The following is an 18,764-nucleotide window of genomic DNA, read 5'->3' on the forward strand; positions in this document are numbered from 1 at the left end:
CCAATAGATGATGGGGGGGGGGGTGAAGCAGGCAGCATCTAGCAATGATAAGCTAATAAGTTCCTAACCTGATATAATATACTCTGAATATACAGATTTATTGGCTAGTCCAGATCAGTCCCCTCTTCCTGAAGACCCAAAACACACAACAATGGGTTTGGCTGTATATGAATGCCATAGACCTGTTTCACAAGTAACAAAACAAACTTTCCAATACTTTCCAATGCTCCGACTCTCCCACATCATGTGCATAAGATGTGCGTTGTCCTGCCCGCATCTAGGACACAACACATCCTGTCTAATCACAATTTTGTGCAAGAAACTAGGCTTTCTATGCAGGAGAGAAAGCGGAGATGGCCTTTGTCCTTCCGAAACCACCAGCCATGGGGTCTGTTCCAGAACATCCACCCGTTGCTCCTCTGTAAGGGGTCCCAAGTCCCTTTCCCATTTGGATCTAACCTGCAAAGGGAACTTACTGAGGTATAATGGCGAAAGTTTCTTATGTAGTACAGATATAATACCTCTGGAGGATTCTGAGTTGAGCAGATTACTGAGACAATGACTGTTCTATTTTGATATTGACCATTCTTCCATCTTGTGCCCTCTGACCTTCTACATTATATGTCGACCCCCTACATTATATGCCTTGTCTGTCCCCCACCCTCTAAAATGCTGCATTTGTGAAGCAATATAATACACCGTGAGTAACCCTTTTAATAAATCCAGTGGCAGTTTGGGTAATATATGGACCAGCTGGCCCTCTGTAGCATTTCTCTGCTCTGCCTAATTGATGAAGCTGTTGAATGCATTGCCCTGTTTTATTAATTCGGAATATAAAATAGTTGAAAATGGGAGGGGGGGTGTATAAACCAGACGTGACTTGCATAGTAACGTAGGTTGAATTTAGACCTGAGGTCCGTCAAGTTCGACACAAGGAATTGAGTTGACACTTGAAGTGAGACATGAATGCAATGAAGTTGACGCTTTTTTTTTTTTTTTTTTTTTTTTTTTTTTTTTTTTTATAGGGAAGCCATCATCAGAAATTGACCTATTGTTTAAATCATGTTTTTGTGGTACTTTTATTTTTAAACCTTGACTATGTTTAATTTTTTCATATCACATTCTTTACTCATTTTATTTTTTTTTAATCTTGCAGTTTTCACACTGGCCACTAGGGCTTTTTTTATACTCCTATTTCTACAAAAGGAAGTAAGTGTCTTTAAAAGCCCCAGAGGCCAGTGTGAAAATTGTAAGATTTCTTTTAGATTTAAATAAATAAATAAATAAATAAATAAAAAAAGTTGCCAATATAAAAAAAAAAAAGGTAACACAATCTGATGGGCTTCCCTTGAATAATTCATTAAGTCTGGATGTGGCCTATTTGCCAGGCTAAAATTCTGTCTACAGATCCGGTACAGTGCAGTGTAAGCAGATGGGTTTTTCTAATTCACATTCAGGTGATATCTTCCTCGCAGTTTTTGCAATCTCAAGCTTTTACAGATTTTGTGCAGATTTCTCCTTTTAATGGAGGAAGTAAAAGAAAAAAAAAAAAAATTCTTCAATTAAGGTATTGTTGCAGATTGACGGTAGGAAAATCCATTTTCATCCAGATTTATATTATTTAGATTATTTCAGATCAAATTCAACCAGTTTTTGAAACCTTTTTTTTTTTTTTTTCCCCTCCATAAACCACAGGAACATCTGCACAAACATACACTAGAAAAACTTGCACTAGATCATGTATATTTCTCTGCAGGTTGCGTGTGGCTTTGCTGTAAATTTTATCCAGTGGTCCTACACTTAAGTTGTCCCTTTTGCTATAAGCTCTAATTCTGTGCACTCATTTATCCTTGGTAGTTGGCTGTACAACATGTTATCTGTAAATGTGGGTAACCTCTTTCCTATTGTTTGATAGGGACAAAGTTCCCAAGACAAAGAAAAAAGAAAACGCAAGGCTGAGGCAGCGAGGCTTCACCGGCAGAAGATCATGGCACAGATGTCTGCTATGCAAAAGAATTTTATTGAAACAAACAAACTTTTATATGACACCTCTCAAGAAGTAGAAGACTCCCCTATTGAGGAAATGTAAGATATATTTGCTATTTTTGTTGGGACTGTGTGCCTGTCTAGAATATATATCTCTATATGCACATATATGGCAATTTGTTTATAGTACGATTGAAAAAATATGGACATACCAGTTCATGCAATGGTTTTCCTTGTTCGAATGTTCACTTCGTAGATTCAAACTGAAGGCAGCAAAATCACAAAGCAACACATGGAAACAAGGTGTAAAACATGTGTAAGCAAACCAGAATATGATTCCTCAAAGTACCCTCTCCTTTACTCTGACACCTTTACACCCCCTTGGCATTTTCTCAAGCAGCTTCATCAGGTCATTACCTGGAATTTCTTAAGAGTCTTGATGAAGTTCCCAGAGGTTCTGAGCACTTTTTGTCTTCTTTGCCTTTTCTTTGGTCCAACTCCTCCAAAACCATCCCATTTGGGTTGAGGTCAGGTGATTTATGGAGGCCATTGAATTTGATGCAGCACTCCATCCCTCCTCCTTTCTCATATAGCCCCCTTCAGTTTGGAGGTGTTTTTGGTCCTTTGTCCTTTTGCGGCTCAAATGATGGTCCCTCTAAGTGTAACAAGATTGTATGGCATGTCATTACAGAATGCTGTGGTAGTAATGTGGGTACGTATGCCTTGAATTAAAATAAATCCCCAACCGTGTCGCCAACACCCCCCCCCTCCACTATCACACCTCCCCCTCTATGCTTCATGGTGGGCACCACACATGTAGAAATCATTTACTTGCCTTTTCTGTGTCTCTGAATTTTTTGGCTGTTGCAAAAAGACTCAAATTTCAACTACTCAGGCCGCATTACAGATTTCCACTGATAAAATGTCCAGTCCTTGTGTCGCTTGGCCCAAACAAGTCAATCATTCTTGTTTGTAGTTCTCCAGTAATGGCTTATTTGCTGCAATTTGACATTAAGGCCTGCATCTTGCAGTGTACTCTGGGACAGTTGATGTTGAGATATGTCTGCATCATGTCTGAGGTGCTGTCTGTTTGTGTTTTGTGATGCTGGTAACTCTGATGAACTTATCCTCTGCAGCAGAGGTAATTCTTGGTTTTCCCTTCCTGGGGCTGTCCTCTTGAGAGCCAGTTTCATAAGTTTTCAGTTCTAGCAGTTTTCAAGACTGACTGACCATGTCTTAACGAAGTAAAGAGAAATGGTACATTACCTTAAGTGATTCTTGCCATATTTTTTCTTAGAACAATTGTGAAATAAGGCTCAGCACTGTATGGACCTGTGTACCTCTGCAAAACACACCTGGTTGCTAACACTTTCTGAATGATGGTGATAAAACAAAAAAATGTATTGGGGCATACCTGTCCATTGGAACATTCTAGAGATCGCTGGTGATCTGACTAACTCGATGGAGTAGAGAATAACTTTTAATTCCAGGAATACCCCCCTTTTCTCAATACGCCTTCCACGACCGCATTGGAGGATGTTGTCCACGCCCTATCGGGGGACAGGAACACTGAGGTTAAAAGCCCCTCCCCACCATCCATACCCAGTGTTTTCCTGTCCCCCTTGTGGGCATGGAGAGGTGCTGTCGGGCCGGCAGGCAGCATTGTATCAGGCTATACTTGCCAGGCAGTGGCCAGTCGGGGTGCTCCCTAGTCCCTCCATGCTGCTCCCATTGGGACTGTTCCTGGCTTCCTGCGCCACATAGAGGGTAAAGCAAGCCGGATGGTTTTCATGCCGAGGGCCTGCTTCAGCTCCTCAGCCTTTCCTCCTTCCTCCGGCGTTCTTGGCGCGCGTGCATCGGAAGTGACGTCCGTGCAGGTCCTGTCTCTTCCAGCCTGTGCGTTCCACGCTGGGACGCTTAGAATGGGCGTTCCCAGAGCCGGGAGGTGCGGTCTGGGCGCACGCGCACCAGGGTGACTTCACCGCAGGTCCTTCTTCCGGCCTGTGTGCTCTATGCCGGGACGCTGAGATTGAACGCGTCCCAGGGCCGGCAAGGCCCATATCGAATCGGATTGACCCTCAAAGTGACCGGAAGGGGGAGGGGACTGAGGTTCCTTGCTGGGAGGCACGTTTTTTCCTATAAAAACCCGCCTGAAGACTCCAAAGGTAAGGCTATCTCCACTATGGAGGGTGACAGATCCAGTATCCCTGCATCTGCAGAGCCCAGCATGCTCTCGGCTACAGTGAGTAGTACCTGGGTGGTCACTAAGGGGTTATCTTAGCCTCTCCTTTATGACACTAGAACTCCCCTCCTTCTAGTTACATGGGTCTCCTTCTCTTACCCTTTCTTAGGAAGACAAGTCCCCTGCTTCTAAGAAGGATAAAGACCAGCCCCGTAGATGTGGCATCTGCGCTAAAAAATTGTCTTCATCCTATAAGTTGTTGTGCCGGCCCTGTACAGATGGAATAATTAAAGAAGAAAATCCCTCTCTAATTGAGGAGCTTAGATCTCCTGTTAAACAGGAGGTCCAGGTAGTTAGACAGGAGGTCCAAGCTTCCTTTGCTGCGCTGCCTGTCTACTTCTCCTCCAGGCTCTCTCCCCCTAAGAAGAGGAAGATCCAAGAGTTAGACTCAGATGTAGTCTCTATTGACGTTAGTAGCTCTGCCTCTGATGATTTGGATGAAATGGCATCCTTAGGGCCTGCCAAAAAAGATGAAACCTGAAGATACTATTTTTCCTCGGACAACTTAGAAGAATTGCTGGACGCAGTTAAAGGCACTATGGGGCTGGAGGAAGTAGAGGTCCCATGTTCCATTCAAGATGAAATGTTTAGGGGCCTTAGATCAAAAAAGCAGACTGGGTTTCCTGTTCATGATGTCATTAGAGATCTCATCCGACAGGAATGGGAATCCCCGGAAAATCGTCTCACCACCCCTTCGGAATTAAAGCATAGATTTCCGCTGGAAGGTGAAGAATTTTGATTGGGATGACACTAAGGTGGACATCCAGGTGGCAAGGGTAGTGAGAAAAACCTCACTTCCCTTTTGAGCATTCATCCCAATTGAAGGATCCATTAGACTGAAAATGGAAAGTGTCCTTAAAAAATCATGGGAAACCTTTTCTGCCTCTCTCAAAACGAAAATTTCAAAGACTTGTGTGGCCAGATCCCTCTTCAAGTGGCTGGCCCAAGTAGAGGAACATCTGTCTCAGGTCACCTCCAGGGCAGACCTGCTAGACTCTGTCCCTCTCCTTCAAAAAGCCACAGGCTTCTTGGTGGACGCCTCGGCTGAGTCAGTCTGGATCGCTGCTAGAGCAGCTGTCCTATCCAATACTGCTCGCTGTGCACTGTGACTCAAAACATGGAGGGGATGTCACCTCTAAGATTAAACTCTGTTCCATTCCATTTCAAGGGAAATATGTATTTGGGCCAGCACTGGATGATATCCTGGAGAAGGCCTCGGACAGGAAGAAAACCCTTCCCGAACAGAAACAACCTAAAAAACATCCCTTTCGACCTTCCCAGAGTCACCCCTCACAATATAGGAGAAAGGTAAAGTCTGGGCGCTGGAGCTATCCTAAGGGCGGCAGGGGTCGTAACATCCTTGTTCCCCAGCAACAACACCAACAGCAGGATAAGCAGTGACTTGGGCTGTGTAGGGGGGCGTCTCTCTTAGATTTCTTTCCCTAGTGGCAGGCAATTTCTTCCTGCCGTTGGATCCTCAATACTATCAAGGGGGGTCTTCTATTGGAATTCGAGAGTCGCCCCCCTCGGGTCCTGAGGGTCACGTTCCTTCCCTCTCAGGGGGGGGCGGCTTGGGAATTGCTATCAGTCAGTTTACAAAACCTGCTAAAGTCCGTAGTGGTGTCTCCGGTCCCCTCTGGCCAGGAGGGTACAGGTCACTACTCAAAAATTTTCCTAATACGGAAACCGTCAGGGACCCCACGCATCATGATCAACCTGAAATCCCTAAACCATCACATCAAGTACAGGCGATTCAAGAAGGAGTTCATAAGGTCAACTATTCCCCTAATAGGGAAGGATTATGTCATGGCAGCCATAGACCTAAAAGATGCATACTTCCACGTGCCGATTCATCCGACCCACAGGAAGTTCCTGCGCCTTGCGATTTCCAGGGACAACGTAACAGAGCACTACCAGTACAACGTATTGCCCTTCGGCATCTCTTCAGCACCTCGAGTGTTTATGAAGATTATGGTGGAAGTCATTGTACTCATTCGAAAACAAGGGGTCTGCATAATTCCATACCTGGACGACATGCTGATCGTCGCCCCTTCGGTGAGGATTCTCAATCTTCATGTCTCCATAACCCTAAAAACTCTCCGCTCGTTAGGTTGGGTTTCGAACCAGGGAAAGTCGGAACTCCTTCCTTCGTCGAGGAGGAAGTTCCTTGGTGTCTTACTGGACTCCCAACAGACAAATGTCCTTTCTTCCATTGGAGCATCAAACAGCTCAGAACCAAGATCTCAATTTTCAGACACCGAAAAATCCAACATTGAGAACGGCAGTGTCTGTATTGGGGTCGATGATGGCCTGTATCCAGTCAGTATCATGGGCTCAGGCCCACTCAAGGTCCCTCCAGGATCATATCCTGTAATCTTGGGACAGACAAAGGGACTCCCTAAACAAACGGACCAGGACTCCTGGCCGGGTAAAAGCTTCCCTTTCTTAGTGGTTAAGCACCCAAAATCTTCGGAGGGGTATTTCTTGGACCCATGACCCTCTAATCAGTGACTACCGACGCCAGTATACGAGGATTGGGTGCCATGGTGTCCCAGACCCCTTTTCAAGGCAGATGGAGTCCTGAGATCAGTGCCAGATCCTCCAACTTCAGGGAGCTGAAGGCAGTGGAATTAACGCTCAGGGGAGCAGTCAACCTAATCCAGGATACTCAAATCAAGATACACTCAGACAATGTGACTACAGTCTCCTTCCTTCGTCATCAAAGAGGTACGAGGGTAGACAGCTTGAAACAAATTGCAGCCCGAATATTTTCCTGGGCAGAACAAAATCTGTCAATTTCGGCAATTCACCTGGAAGGCTCAAACATTCAAGCAGACTTTCTAAGCAGGAAAGACATTCAGCCAGGAGAATGGAGCTTGAATCCTCAAATATTCCAGTCAGTGGTAGCAAAATGGGGTCTCCCCGAAGTAGATCTTTGCCAGTAGCCTAAATGCAAAACTTCCCCTCTTCTTTTCATTGGACAGAAGAGACAGTGCCATGAATCTAGATTCATTAGCCCATCCCTGGCATTTCAAACTGGTCTACGTGTTTCCTCCAATTCCACTGATCGCAAGCACTATCCAGAAAGTCAGGTTGGAGAGTGGCAACAAATCTAGTGGCCCAAAAGACCTTGGTTTGGTGCCATCACGGAACTTTGCCTGGACGGTCCCATGATACTTCCACCGGTCAGCAACCTTCTCTCACAAGGTCCCCTATTTTACCCAAATCCTCAGTGGCTAAACCTTGCAGCCTGGTTACTGAAGCTTAGATCTTAATTCAAAGGGCTCTCTGAAAGTTATAAGAACTCTTCAGCAAAGTAGGAAACTAGTAAACAATGCTATATACAGCAAAATATGGAAAAAATTCCTATCATGGTATGCCCCGGATATTCCTGACACCTCATACCCCAACATTGCTCGGATCCTTGTTTTTTTTGTTTTTTTTTACAGAATGGATTGGAGTTGGATCTCAAACCTAGGGCTGAGATCTGCACCTTGAGTGCACGAAGTTCCATATTCGACCAAGATTTGGCCTCTCACGGATGGATCGAAAGATTCATAACTTCGGCACTCAGACTTCACCCAAAAATTCGGTCCCATGTCCCATCCTTCGATCTTAATGTGGTGCTCCGGGGTCTAACCCTCTCTCCCTTCGAGAATCTATCCTCCAGCACAATACAGACTTGCTCTCCATAAGACTGCCTCTTTATAGCCATCACTTCAGCACGGAGAGTAGAACTACAGGCTCTCTCCATCAGAGAACCTTACATGACTGACTGAAGATAGAATTACGCTTCGCCTGGACCCTTCCTTTCTCCCAAAGGTTGTTACAGATTTCCGTCGTTCCCAGGAAGTCATCCTTCCCTCCTTCTGCCAGAAGCCTTCTAATTCAAAGGAAGCAGAGTTCCACCTCTTAGATGTCCGCAGAGTTGTTCTTTATTATCTGCAACAGACTGTGTCTTGGGAGATTGGATGAAAATCTATTCATACAACACTCGGGGCATAACAGAGGAAGGAAGGCAGCTAAATCCACTATAGCAAACTGGATTTAAAAAAACAATCGAGGAAGCCTACGTCAATCAACAGTTGGATCCACCGATCGCCTTTAAAAGCTCACTCTACCAGATCCACATCAACTTCTTGGGCCGAAAGAGCGGGCGCTTCTACTGAGCAGATTTGCAGGGCAGCTACATGGTCTTCCCTTCATACATTTTCCAAATATTATAGATTAGACTTATCATCCACTAGGGATTTAGCCTTTGGTAGGAAAGTCCTACAAGCTATTGTCCCTCCCTAATAAAAATATTGTTGGTATTCTTCCAATGCTGTCGTGGAAGGCGTATTGAGAAAATAGAATTAGTCCTTACCGGTAATTCGGTTTCCTGAAGCCTTCCACAACGGCACAAATTTCCCTCCCTATGGATTCCTTATAGCTGTCAGGTAACCATTTTTCCAGGTGATCTTGGTAAACACTGGGGATTGATGGTGGGGAGGGGCTTTTAACCTCAGTGTTCCTGTCCCCCGATAGGGCGTGGACAACATCCTCCAATGCTGTAGTGGAAGGCTTCTAGAAACCGAATTACCGGTAAGGACTAATTCTATTTTTCAGTTTTAGTAATGGGAATTATTCCAGCCTTGGCAAGAAGCAACAGCTCTCTGAATGGGCAAGGCTACCTGACTGGAGCTGGCACAGGGGTGCATAGAACAAAGGGGCCCCAAATTTAAAGAGAAACTGATTTCTTGAGTTGGTGCCCGTTTTTCCACCACAGGGCAGATGGGTCTAGAGTTTGTGAAAAGAAGCATTGTCAGTGGGCAGCATAAAATAATAAGCTCTCCCTACAGGCTGACATACTGTAAATTCTACATTCTTTCTTTTGGCTTGCATAACCTATTTAATATATGTATTGCTCTATTTAGCTCATTACCAGTTATTGGAGCTTCAAAGATTACTTTGGGTCCCAAACGTGGGCCATCTGTGCCTGAAAAAGAAGTCCTAACATGCATCCTTTGCCAAGAGGAACAAGAAGTGAGACTCGACAAATCTACAATGGTGCTGACTGCCAGTGTGCAAAAATCTACCACCCTTTCTCAGTCCCGAGGGATCGCTCTTATACACTCAGGTGGTATGTATTCATACAATAATATCACAATGTGTATATTTCTCTGAAACAGTGGAGAAATCTGTCAGTCACCTGCTGCGGTACTGGGAGAAGTCAGAGTAGTCTCATTCTCTGCCGGATCCCCAAACTGTATTTATTTTCTGAATCTCAGAATATTTCAGAGAAATATATAGTCGTGCAGCCAGGTTCTGATTCAGGCTTCCCATGATTTGGGAGTATGAATCAGCTGACAGTTTTCCTTTTTAAAGTCATAAGGAAGTCATAAATTTTGTGCAGATTCTTTACACTATTTCCGTTAAAACAGAAAACCTTCTTAAAGGTCCTTCTGATGAGCATCTAAACTGCTTGTTACAGTGTAACAAGTTGATCATAGCTCATTAGATCATTTTACAGGTTTTAAAATAATTTTCAGGTTTTTTGTCACTCATTCACATGGATTGTTCGGACAGCTATCACCCCATGTAAAAAAAAAAAAAAAAAGATCTAAAGATGACCTTTCACTATTTTTTTTTTTTATTTAAATTTGGGGTTTCTTCTAATTGTCGCTGCTCTACTGATCCTAGAACAGTTTTTTTTTTTTTTTGTTTTTTTTTTTGTTTTTTTTTCTCTCCTGTGCCCCTCTGTTCCAGAGTTATATAATAAACCAGCACATTTTCCCTTCAACCTCCTGGGCGTGTACCACAGAACTTCAGTGGGAGTTGCCATGTTTTGATTGGCCAGCGTCACAGGAGAAAATGCAAATGCTCATAGAGGAGCAAAAGCGAAAATTTTCATCATTACACGGGACATAACTTAGGAACTGAGGGACGCAAAAGAAAAAAAACTGCTTCATTGATTCTTGAACAGCGACAATCTGAGGAGGTGCTGTCTGATTTGTCGGAATTAATAGTGCTACATGCAGAACACCTGGACAGGTTGTCAGTGGGGTTTGTTGGTTTTAATTTTCGTTATGTTGTTCACGGAAAAGTAACGTTGGTTAATGACTTTACTATAAGTATTTCTTAATAGAAGATTTGTTGATATTTTAGAAGAAAGTATGAATTGTGTTTTTGTTGTTGTTGTTTTTTTTTTTTTTGTTATATTCTACAATTATTTATTAGTAATGTCTTGTCATTGGCAGATAAATTTAACCCACTCTTTACAAGCCCCGAGTTGTCTTGTGGGACCTATACCGGGAGCTGTGGTCATGTAATGCATGTGACCTGCTGGCAGAAGTAAGTGTCTGACTTCATAGTCTAATAGGATGTTATAGACCCCCCTAATGCTAGGGCCCTATCACATAAGTCACACTATAATATTATGTCCCTGGTGGCCACCCTGCAGAAACCCTTAGGAATTTGAAGGAATTGTTAGCAGAGCTTTTTTGGTAATTATCACCTACGCCTGTTTACGTTCTGTGATTTAATTTTCTTGAGTATGAACAAAAGTTGAGAAACTTTTCTTTGCATATTACGTTTGTAGTTGTTTATATTAATACCAGTTTCTGATTCCTTTAGGTTTTTTGAGGCCGTGCAGATGAACTCCCGGCAGCGTCTTCATTCGGATCTGCTGTATGACCTTAGATATGGAGAATATTTATGCCCTTTATGCAAGTGTCACTGCAACTCTGTTATCCCCATCATCCCCGTTATGGCAGAGCAAGTGAACAGGTGACTGTGCGACTCGTGCAAGTTCTTGATAGTTTTATTCATATTTTATAACCGGCTTTGTGTGCAGTGTTTTGTTGTTTTTTTTCACAGATTGTATGTTACGATTTGCAGTTCATGTGCTATTCTGATGCAGTTTTACCTAGTTTGTCATTTCATGGTATGTAATCTTCTTTGCAGTGTGGATGCTGAAACATTGGGAGAGGTGCTGTCGCTGTCTCGGTGGTTGGATGTTGTTGGGACCAGGATATCTGGATACAATCTGAAAATCACAAAAGGTTTCTACCTAATTTTTTCCCTTTTTCTTTTTTTTTTATAACTATAAGGCTGCCCATACAAGTTACGAAGCTGTGTACTGATCTGATCGTTGGGTTGATGGCTATTGTCTGACTGCTCCATACACAACAAAGTCACTACAGACTTTATATAGCCGTCTGCTGAGCGGTCGTTGAGCCGGTAGCTCGTATGTCTTCCAGCTGCCCCATACACCGTTAAGTCCCTGTACACTTTATTTAGCTGTCTGCTTAGCGGTAGTTAGGCTGGCAGCTAAATCTTTTGACTGCCTCATTCACACCAAAGCCCTCGTACACTAAATATAGCGGTCTGCTGAGCAGTTGTTGGGCCGGCATATGTCTCTTATGACTGTCCCATACCACAGTGCAGCCCCCATATACTTTATAGCTTTCTGCCAAGCGCTTGTTGGGCCAGCAGCTGACTCTTCCAAATGTTCCATATACAGTGAGCGCTCCTATGTTCTGTATGCGAGCCACTGACTCTTCTGGTTGACTTCTTTGGCAACCACTTTTCTCCAGGATGAACTGAAGGATTGGCCATTAAAATTCAATAGGCCGGATCCTTCACTTCCCCGGCATCTTGAAGGAGAGTAAAATAACCCCTGTCCAAACGCAATATAAGGGAGCTCGGTCTTAGGCCGGCTCCTGCTCTGGCGCACTTAAGTTGTCCTTGTATTACATGGAAGGCTACTTATAGTATCACATGGCTGCAGTATAGATATTTGCCCTGCAGTATACATGTCTGGCTGACCACATCTTCGCCTGGCAAAATTAGCAGTTTGACAGTCTGACATGATGGTCACCGCGATACCAGCACAGTGTCTATCATCCTTAGCAACAATGAAAAAATACAAAAATCATATTTTAATTATAATTGCTGTGGCATAATTGATGTCCTATGGGCCCCGGAGCAAACTTTCAACAGCATCGGGATCTAAAGCATTATGTTGTTTAAAGAGGGCTCTGTCACCAGATTTCAGCAATGTGTCACTTACTAGGCTGCTTGCTGCAGTTTTGATGAAATCACTATTTTCTATGCTGTAGATCTAGCAGTTCTCTGACTGCCGAGCCCTGTATAACCCTCCCCCCACTGGCTGCTTTCTGTGTTGACCGTGCATAATGAGAAAGGACTGGAAAACAAAAAAAGCGCAACATGGGGCTTTATCTGATTAAAAACAAATTGAGAAAAGCGAATGCATGCTCACCTTGGGAAGTTGCAATTGCAACAATGTAGCATATGCCAGCTGCTGCAAAGACCACGGGTCATCTGACCAGATAGAGCGCCTGTGCGGATTCAAAGCAGTTTTTCACTGCGCTGCTGGTAAACTCGCATGGAAAGATGAACTCACGAGCTGAGGAAATCTAATAAAGGATCTTTATTCAATGGTTAGTCAACACGTTGTAAAGGTAACTAACTTCTTCATCAGGACATAACCAAAAAATATGAAGGTTCTTAGCTCATAAATTGACCAATTCATGTATGCCCATCAACCACGGCAAGGTGACCTCCCTCTGATGGGTCTTATCCTCCTAAAATATGCCACTATCTGACTATGAACCTACAGATGTTTGTCCATTTAACTGTAGGCTCATAGTCCGATAGTAGGATTTTTTAGGAGGATTAGACCCATCAGAGTGAAATCACCTTGCCGTGGTTGATGGGCATACATGAATTGGCCAATTTATCCGCTAAGAACCTTTGTTTATTTAATTGGGGGGTTAACTTCATCAGAACATAACTTCAAAACGCGTTGACTCTAACCATTAAATAAAGGACTTTTATTGGATTTCCTAATGAGTTCATCTATCCACGTGGGTTTACCAGCAGCGCAATGAAAAAACGCTTTGAATCCGTACAGCCTCTTTACACCGTGCTTAGGCAGCTGCCTATCAGTGGTGGGGACGAAGTTATACAGAGCCGGAGGACTACATGGCACAAGACAACTACTTCTCTAGTGATAATCTCCTGTTATTAGGCTGCTTGCTGTAGTTTTATTAAGTGGCATCAATGGAATCCGGATCTGTCTCAACATTATGCTGCTCTCAGATTAGGGGACAGATCCAGTTAAAAAAAAATAGACATTAATAATATTTTGCATTTTTATACTTGCTAAATTAATCTCCGCTAAATGTCCAGCTTAAACCCAGCTTCTTCTGACTGCTCTGCACCAACTTGCTGACTGTAAGCTTACATAGGTAAGTTCCCAGGGTTCAGCATTTTTTTTTTTTTTTCAAATTGGCTTTTTATTTCAAGAGGTGCTGAACTGTGCAGATGAATTCACTTTTATGTGTTCAGATTTAACTTTAATTAGTTTTTTTTACTTTGAAAGATATATCAGGCTTTTCACTAAGATTAGGATGGATTGAAATTATTCTTGAGGAATGCCCTTATAAATATCTTTTTTTAAAAAATAAATAAAAAAAAGTGAAAGATATGAATGCTAACTGTCATGTCAATTTTTTTTTTTTTTTTTTATTACAGGAAAAAAGACCATTTCACCCGAAGTTATTAAAAGTGAAGTCAGTCAATGCTGTGAATTCAGATCCATTTTGAGCTTTGGGGTACAGGCACCGTAAGTGTCTCATATATTTTTTATATATATATATATATTAAACCCGCACATGAAGAAAGCAGACTATGGCATAAATAGGGTAAGTACATTAGGGCTGAAAGTAGATGGCAAGAGAAAAGATGGCTGCGATACCAATAAACATGTAGCATTATACATCATCACTGCGGCTCTAATTGGTTGGCAGCTGGTCTCTTGCCTTTTCCCGCAGGGTATTTAGCCAAGCTCCTTCTCATCTTCGAGAATCTACAGAAGAGGGACACTTCAAAAGAGAATAAAAGACAGACATTTTGGCAGATGTGTGGTCAGTCCCTTTAACAGTGGTTATGTCTATGTGCAGCTACAAAAGACTTCATAAGACTGTGGCCGAAGGATTTAATCACTGCAAGGTGACCTCACTCTGATGGGTCTTATTCTCCTAAAATATGCCACTTTCTGACTATGAGCTTACGGATGTTTGTCCATTTTAACTGTAGGCTCATAGTCCCATTGTGGCATATTTTAGTAGGATGTGTATTTACATCGACTGTAACAGTAAGTACAGTTGATTTTGGGAATACCTGAAAGAGTAACTAAACTTTCTATACTACTTTTTTTTTTCGTAGTTATTCCTGCATGGTACTTAACAAATCACTTTACTAAAGGACTTGTCTTCATTCTTGTAAAAATAAAAAAAAATACTTGCAAGTGACCTCCAAGACTCTGTTTTACCCATGTCTATTTGTCTGCCTTCCGCTGTATTAATATCAGAACGTACTCATTTGGAGTACAGCAAAATCAAACAAATGAACTGGAGCACAACTTATTTGTATAAAAGCACATTCACACAGTGGCCATTTCACAGACAAAACCCAAGGGAAAAAAAAAAGAGAGAGACTCCTTTAGTAAGTAAATAGTAATGGTACATGTAAACAGGTTGGGGGACTTGGTTAACTGTTTTGATCAAGTAAGCCTAAAAGCCATCCCACCGCAACAAGGTGCACCCAGTTGGGACCCTCCTATTCTATCTCTAGCATTAAAACTTCACCTTGTGTCAGCCGACCTCAATATAGATAAGGACAGAGTAAAACATAGGCCCTACTGCTCAGATGCCGGCCCATGAAAAGCTGTAGAGATGAAGTTCCTAGCTCAGAAAGGAACACCATGCCCTTGTTTGTAGAGAGTACAAGAAATTACAGCAAAATTAAAAAAAAAAAAATGACCCAGAAATAAATACCCAATGTTTTAAATACAATTTTAAACGTGTTATTTTTAGGGTGATTTTTAAATTTCTTAAAACATATCAAAGGATCTTTTTATTTTCTAATCAGGCCAAAATATTCCACTAGTACAAAAGAAATGCTGGTCCATTTTGCCAACATTGTGCATGGCACAAGCCTAAAGGCTCCACATAATGCAAATGACCCACGTCTACCTGTGATGACCTGGAATACGTGTGCATTTACCATACAGTCCATCGGTAAGGATGTAATAACTATTGTTATCCCCCCCCTTACAACAAGCCCAGACACTTAGTGCATACGTTACAATGTTACCTGTTTTTATTTTAGAGAGTTTATTACGAGATGAAGACAAGCCTTTGTTTGGTTCTCTGCAGAATCGGCAGGTAAGGGTCAATGAAAAGATAGGGGTTAATTGAGTAGACATTAGACAGCGGCTTCTCAATGCTTCCTGTCCCTTAAGAGCATTATCTCAGAGCATCAATGTTTAAGAAGCTTTTCTACCTTGGCTTATGCTGGCGTGACTTACATGATGATGACCTTTTTATTATGACTGCATCTTACTGACTGCAGGGCAGCAGTGACTGGGCCCTACAATGAGTTTACTGGGTAAAGTTAGTGGCTTTGCTTCTGGGATCGACTTTACCAGCATTTAAAGTGTCCCAAGTTTCTTCTGAATTGAGCATTTCTGTAAATGTGCTTCAATAACGGTGAGCTCGGCCGAGCGTCCGTGTTCTCTATTGGGAGAGTGGAGTAAACCACTGCCAGCACAAGCGGATCGGGCACATAAATGGGGCATAGCTATACAGTGCAGTTGTACCCATGCTCAAAAACACCAGCATTATTGCATAGTGGGAGCCCACAATCCGACGATGCCTGTCTCTCAGTGAAGGAGCGAGCTCTCGCTCTCTGCACTAACCCAGCGCTGCCGCACACTCTAAATCATTAGTGATTTCCGTTCAGTACCAGCTTAATAAATTATCAGTCCGCATTTGGATTAGTGGGAACAGCAAGTTGTCACTCACTGTGAGAGAGGCCGTAGTTGTTTTTTAGGATCCCACTCTGCATCCCGGGATCCCATGACCTGGAAGTTTGGCTCTGACTTTTATTTAAAAAAAATAAATAAATAAAAAATCTGTCATTTTCATGGAGCATTATGGCACAAAATTACCAGTCTAGGGCTTCCCACTCTTGTGATACATACTCCTATAAGATTTAAGGAATAGGAAAAAAACACCAGTGAAGTCTGTATTATAGCACTGTGTATTCATAAGGACCTAACACTCCAGATGAGATTGTGTGGAAGATGGCTTAACACAGAAAGTGCAACGATATGATTGATTTTTGAGTGTCTCAAGTCTAGCAGCACGGTTAATTTTTCCTTTTATATAAGGCTTATGACTATATCTAATGGCTTCTGCACTTTTCAGGATGGTAGTTGTTTTTATAGATTTTCAGAGAACGTCTTCTATAACCTTTATTCTTCTCACAGCATGCAGGTCTTAAATCCTTGGTAAAATTTGCAGACGCACAAAGAGTCACGTGTTATCAAGCTACAATACAGAAACATCTTGTGCAGTTACTGGCAGGTGGGTGGTTGTTCTTCGCCGTATATAGCAAGCTGCAGTACATCTAGTTATAGTTTTCATCTTACTAATTTCGTTTTATATAAACTTTTATTAGAATTGTAAATGAGGCTCTTTGGTGCAGCTTTGACATGGCCAAGGGATCATTGCACCGGTCAATGATCATTCTCTGCACTTTTGCTTCTGTTTGACAGCTCTTGTTTTGGAGCTCTGCCTGATCTGAATCCCTAACTATGCACTGACACTGCGGAGCTGACACTGCGGAAGTGGAGCAGTCAGTTTGTGCAGGTGCGTTCTCATCCCTTTCCTGTCTGTGTCGGCAGCTTGGTGCACAAAAATCCAAAAGCAGAGACCATCCGATGGGAGAGGGAGATGAGAATGCACACGAAAACTACAGAGGTAGAGTGCGTGCGCGCACAATGTCAGTGTTGTGTGCGTTTTCATTTCCCTTCTCTGCATCGGGCACCTGCTGCTTTGAGACCCTGTGTGCAATGAGTAGCCATTACACACAGGAGAGGGATGAGAGCACCTGCACACACCAACACTGCCGGAGCCAGAGCTCACAGAATGTCAGTGTTTTGCAGGACTGGAGATTTGTATGAAACACACTGAATAAAATCTACTTTGAGTAGGATTTTTATAAAGGCCAAGTTCACTACATGAATGTTTTAATGGTTCGATTTCAGTTTTGGGGGTGACAGACTTCCTTTAAAACCTAATAATTAATTTGCTTAAAAAAATCCTGTTTTATAAGGCAACAATATATAAAAAAGCTTATTGGGTTTTCTCCAGAAAAAAATTTCCGTCACTTATAACTGGATGATAATTGGCCTTTTCATTCTTGTATCTAATAGTTTTCCTGCCTAATATAAAGGTGAAGGGAACACCGTCCTTCCTGTCTGTGGACATGTTCCATCTTTTGGTAAGTTTCGTATGTGCACAGAATAAAGTGGCCTATATAATATCAGTAGTATTCGCTTCACTGATTGCTATTATCATCTCTGTTGGTTTCTCTTAGGTGGGATCAGTGTTGGCTTTTCCATCCTTATACTGCGAAGAAGGTGTGGATTTGCACCCATCATGTGTAATTTCATCATACAACCATCTCTACCTCTTCCACTTGCTCACTATGACTCATATTCTGCAGATAATCTTCTCATCAGCCACAGGTAAAGATAACTACAACAGTCTGATCAGATTCCCCCCCGTAGGGAGTTTGCCATAATTTACTAATCAATGTGGACCTCATTAGACTAAAGTTTCAGCTTTTTGTTTTTGTTATTTTAGTCCAGAGCTGCTCCTGATTTATGCAGTGCGGAGGACTGATGCATAGTCCTGTTCATGTGCATTTGGCCTGATTGCAGTTCCTACACTGCGCTAAGTCAAGAGCAAACATTAAAAGGGGCAAATGTGCTTTAAGTGGCTGGTAAAGCGCATACAAAAATAATTGCAAATGGCAGGGAGTTTTTTCTTCTGCCTGCAAACTGACACATACCCACCAGCTCTTACCCCAAGGAGCAGCCTGCTGTTCATCCATGGGGGTAGAAACTGAGTACCGGAAGTGATGGCGTCCTGATCTTCAATCTGACCCCGGTGGTCAAGTGACAGGAATGGTGCGTTTTCTGGTCTCTGATGTGCCATTCCAATCACCTTACAACTGTAGGCCTCGGTGTTCAGGTGACCAAAGAATGGGATGTAATTACTTATAGTCCCTTCACAGACCAATAGTGTCCTGTTCTGGATCCACAGGATCCAATTGTTTCTGAATTGGCAGTAAATAGACAAGAACATGCCATCTCTTATACACAGTGTTAAGGCCATGATAGATGGCTGTTGGACGAATTATGATTTGGACGGCAACCATTTTGGCCGGTTCACCCGACAACCACCACGTTCTGCCGAGTGATCTTGTGTTCTCGAAGGGCATGGCCAAATGGCCGTATAATTTATACTGCAATGCTCTGACTGGCTGCCGGCTCTGCCGACTCTTGTAACAGCTTCATGAATTTCTACTCAGCTGTGACACTTGGGTCGGGAAAACCGCCGGCCAGTCCATGCATTGCGTCCCAATTTATACGGCCGTCTGACTGCGCTCTGAGGGA

At 42.7% G+C, this 18,764-nt stretch overlaps 1 protein-coding gene across 3 annotated transcripts in view; it reads left to right on the top strand.

The window, feature by feature from the left end:
• The window catches only part of UBR1 (ubiquitin protein ligase E3 component n-recognin 1), a 117,378-nt gene that overhangs the window by 68,306 nt on the left and 30,308 nt on the right, over positions 1-18,764 (top strand). For all 3 annotated transcript variants that reach the window (XM_073638850.1, XM_073638848.1, XM_073638849.1), the window contains exons 29-39: positions 1,916-2,085; positions 9,145-9,350; positions 10,468-10,561; positions 10,844-10,996; positions 11,174-11,271; positions 13,769-13,859; positions 15,167-15,315; positions 15,407-15,462; positions 16,569-16,665; positions 17,517-17,584; positions 17,681-17,831. In XM_073638850.1, the coding sequence (XP_073494951.1) occupies positions 1,916-2,085; positions 9,145-9,350; positions 10,468-10,561; positions 10,844-10,996; positions 11,174-11,271; positions 13,769-13,859; positions 15,167-15,315; positions 15,407-15,462; positions 16,569-16,665; positions 17,517-17,584; positions 17,681-17,831 (1,333 nt within the window). The remainder of the gene's footprint in view (positions 1-1,915; positions 2,086-9,144; positions 9,351-10,467; positions 10,562-10,843; positions 10,997-11,173; positions 11,272-13,768; positions 13,860-15,166; positions 15,316-15,406; positions 15,463-16,568; positions 16,666-17,516; positions 17,585-17,680; positions 17,832-18,764) is intronic.

The sequence above is a fragment of the Phyllobates terribilis genome, unplaced genomic scaffold, assembly GCF_046119375.1.
Source record: "Phyllobates terribilis strain yellow unplaced genomic scaffold, ASM4611937v1 Scaffold_7__3_contigs__length_470593459, whole genome shotgun sequence".
In the NCBI taxonomy this organism is placed as follows: domain Eukaryota; kingdom Metazoa; phylum Chordata; class Amphibia; order Anura; family Dendrobatidae; genus Phyllobates; species Phyllobates terribilis.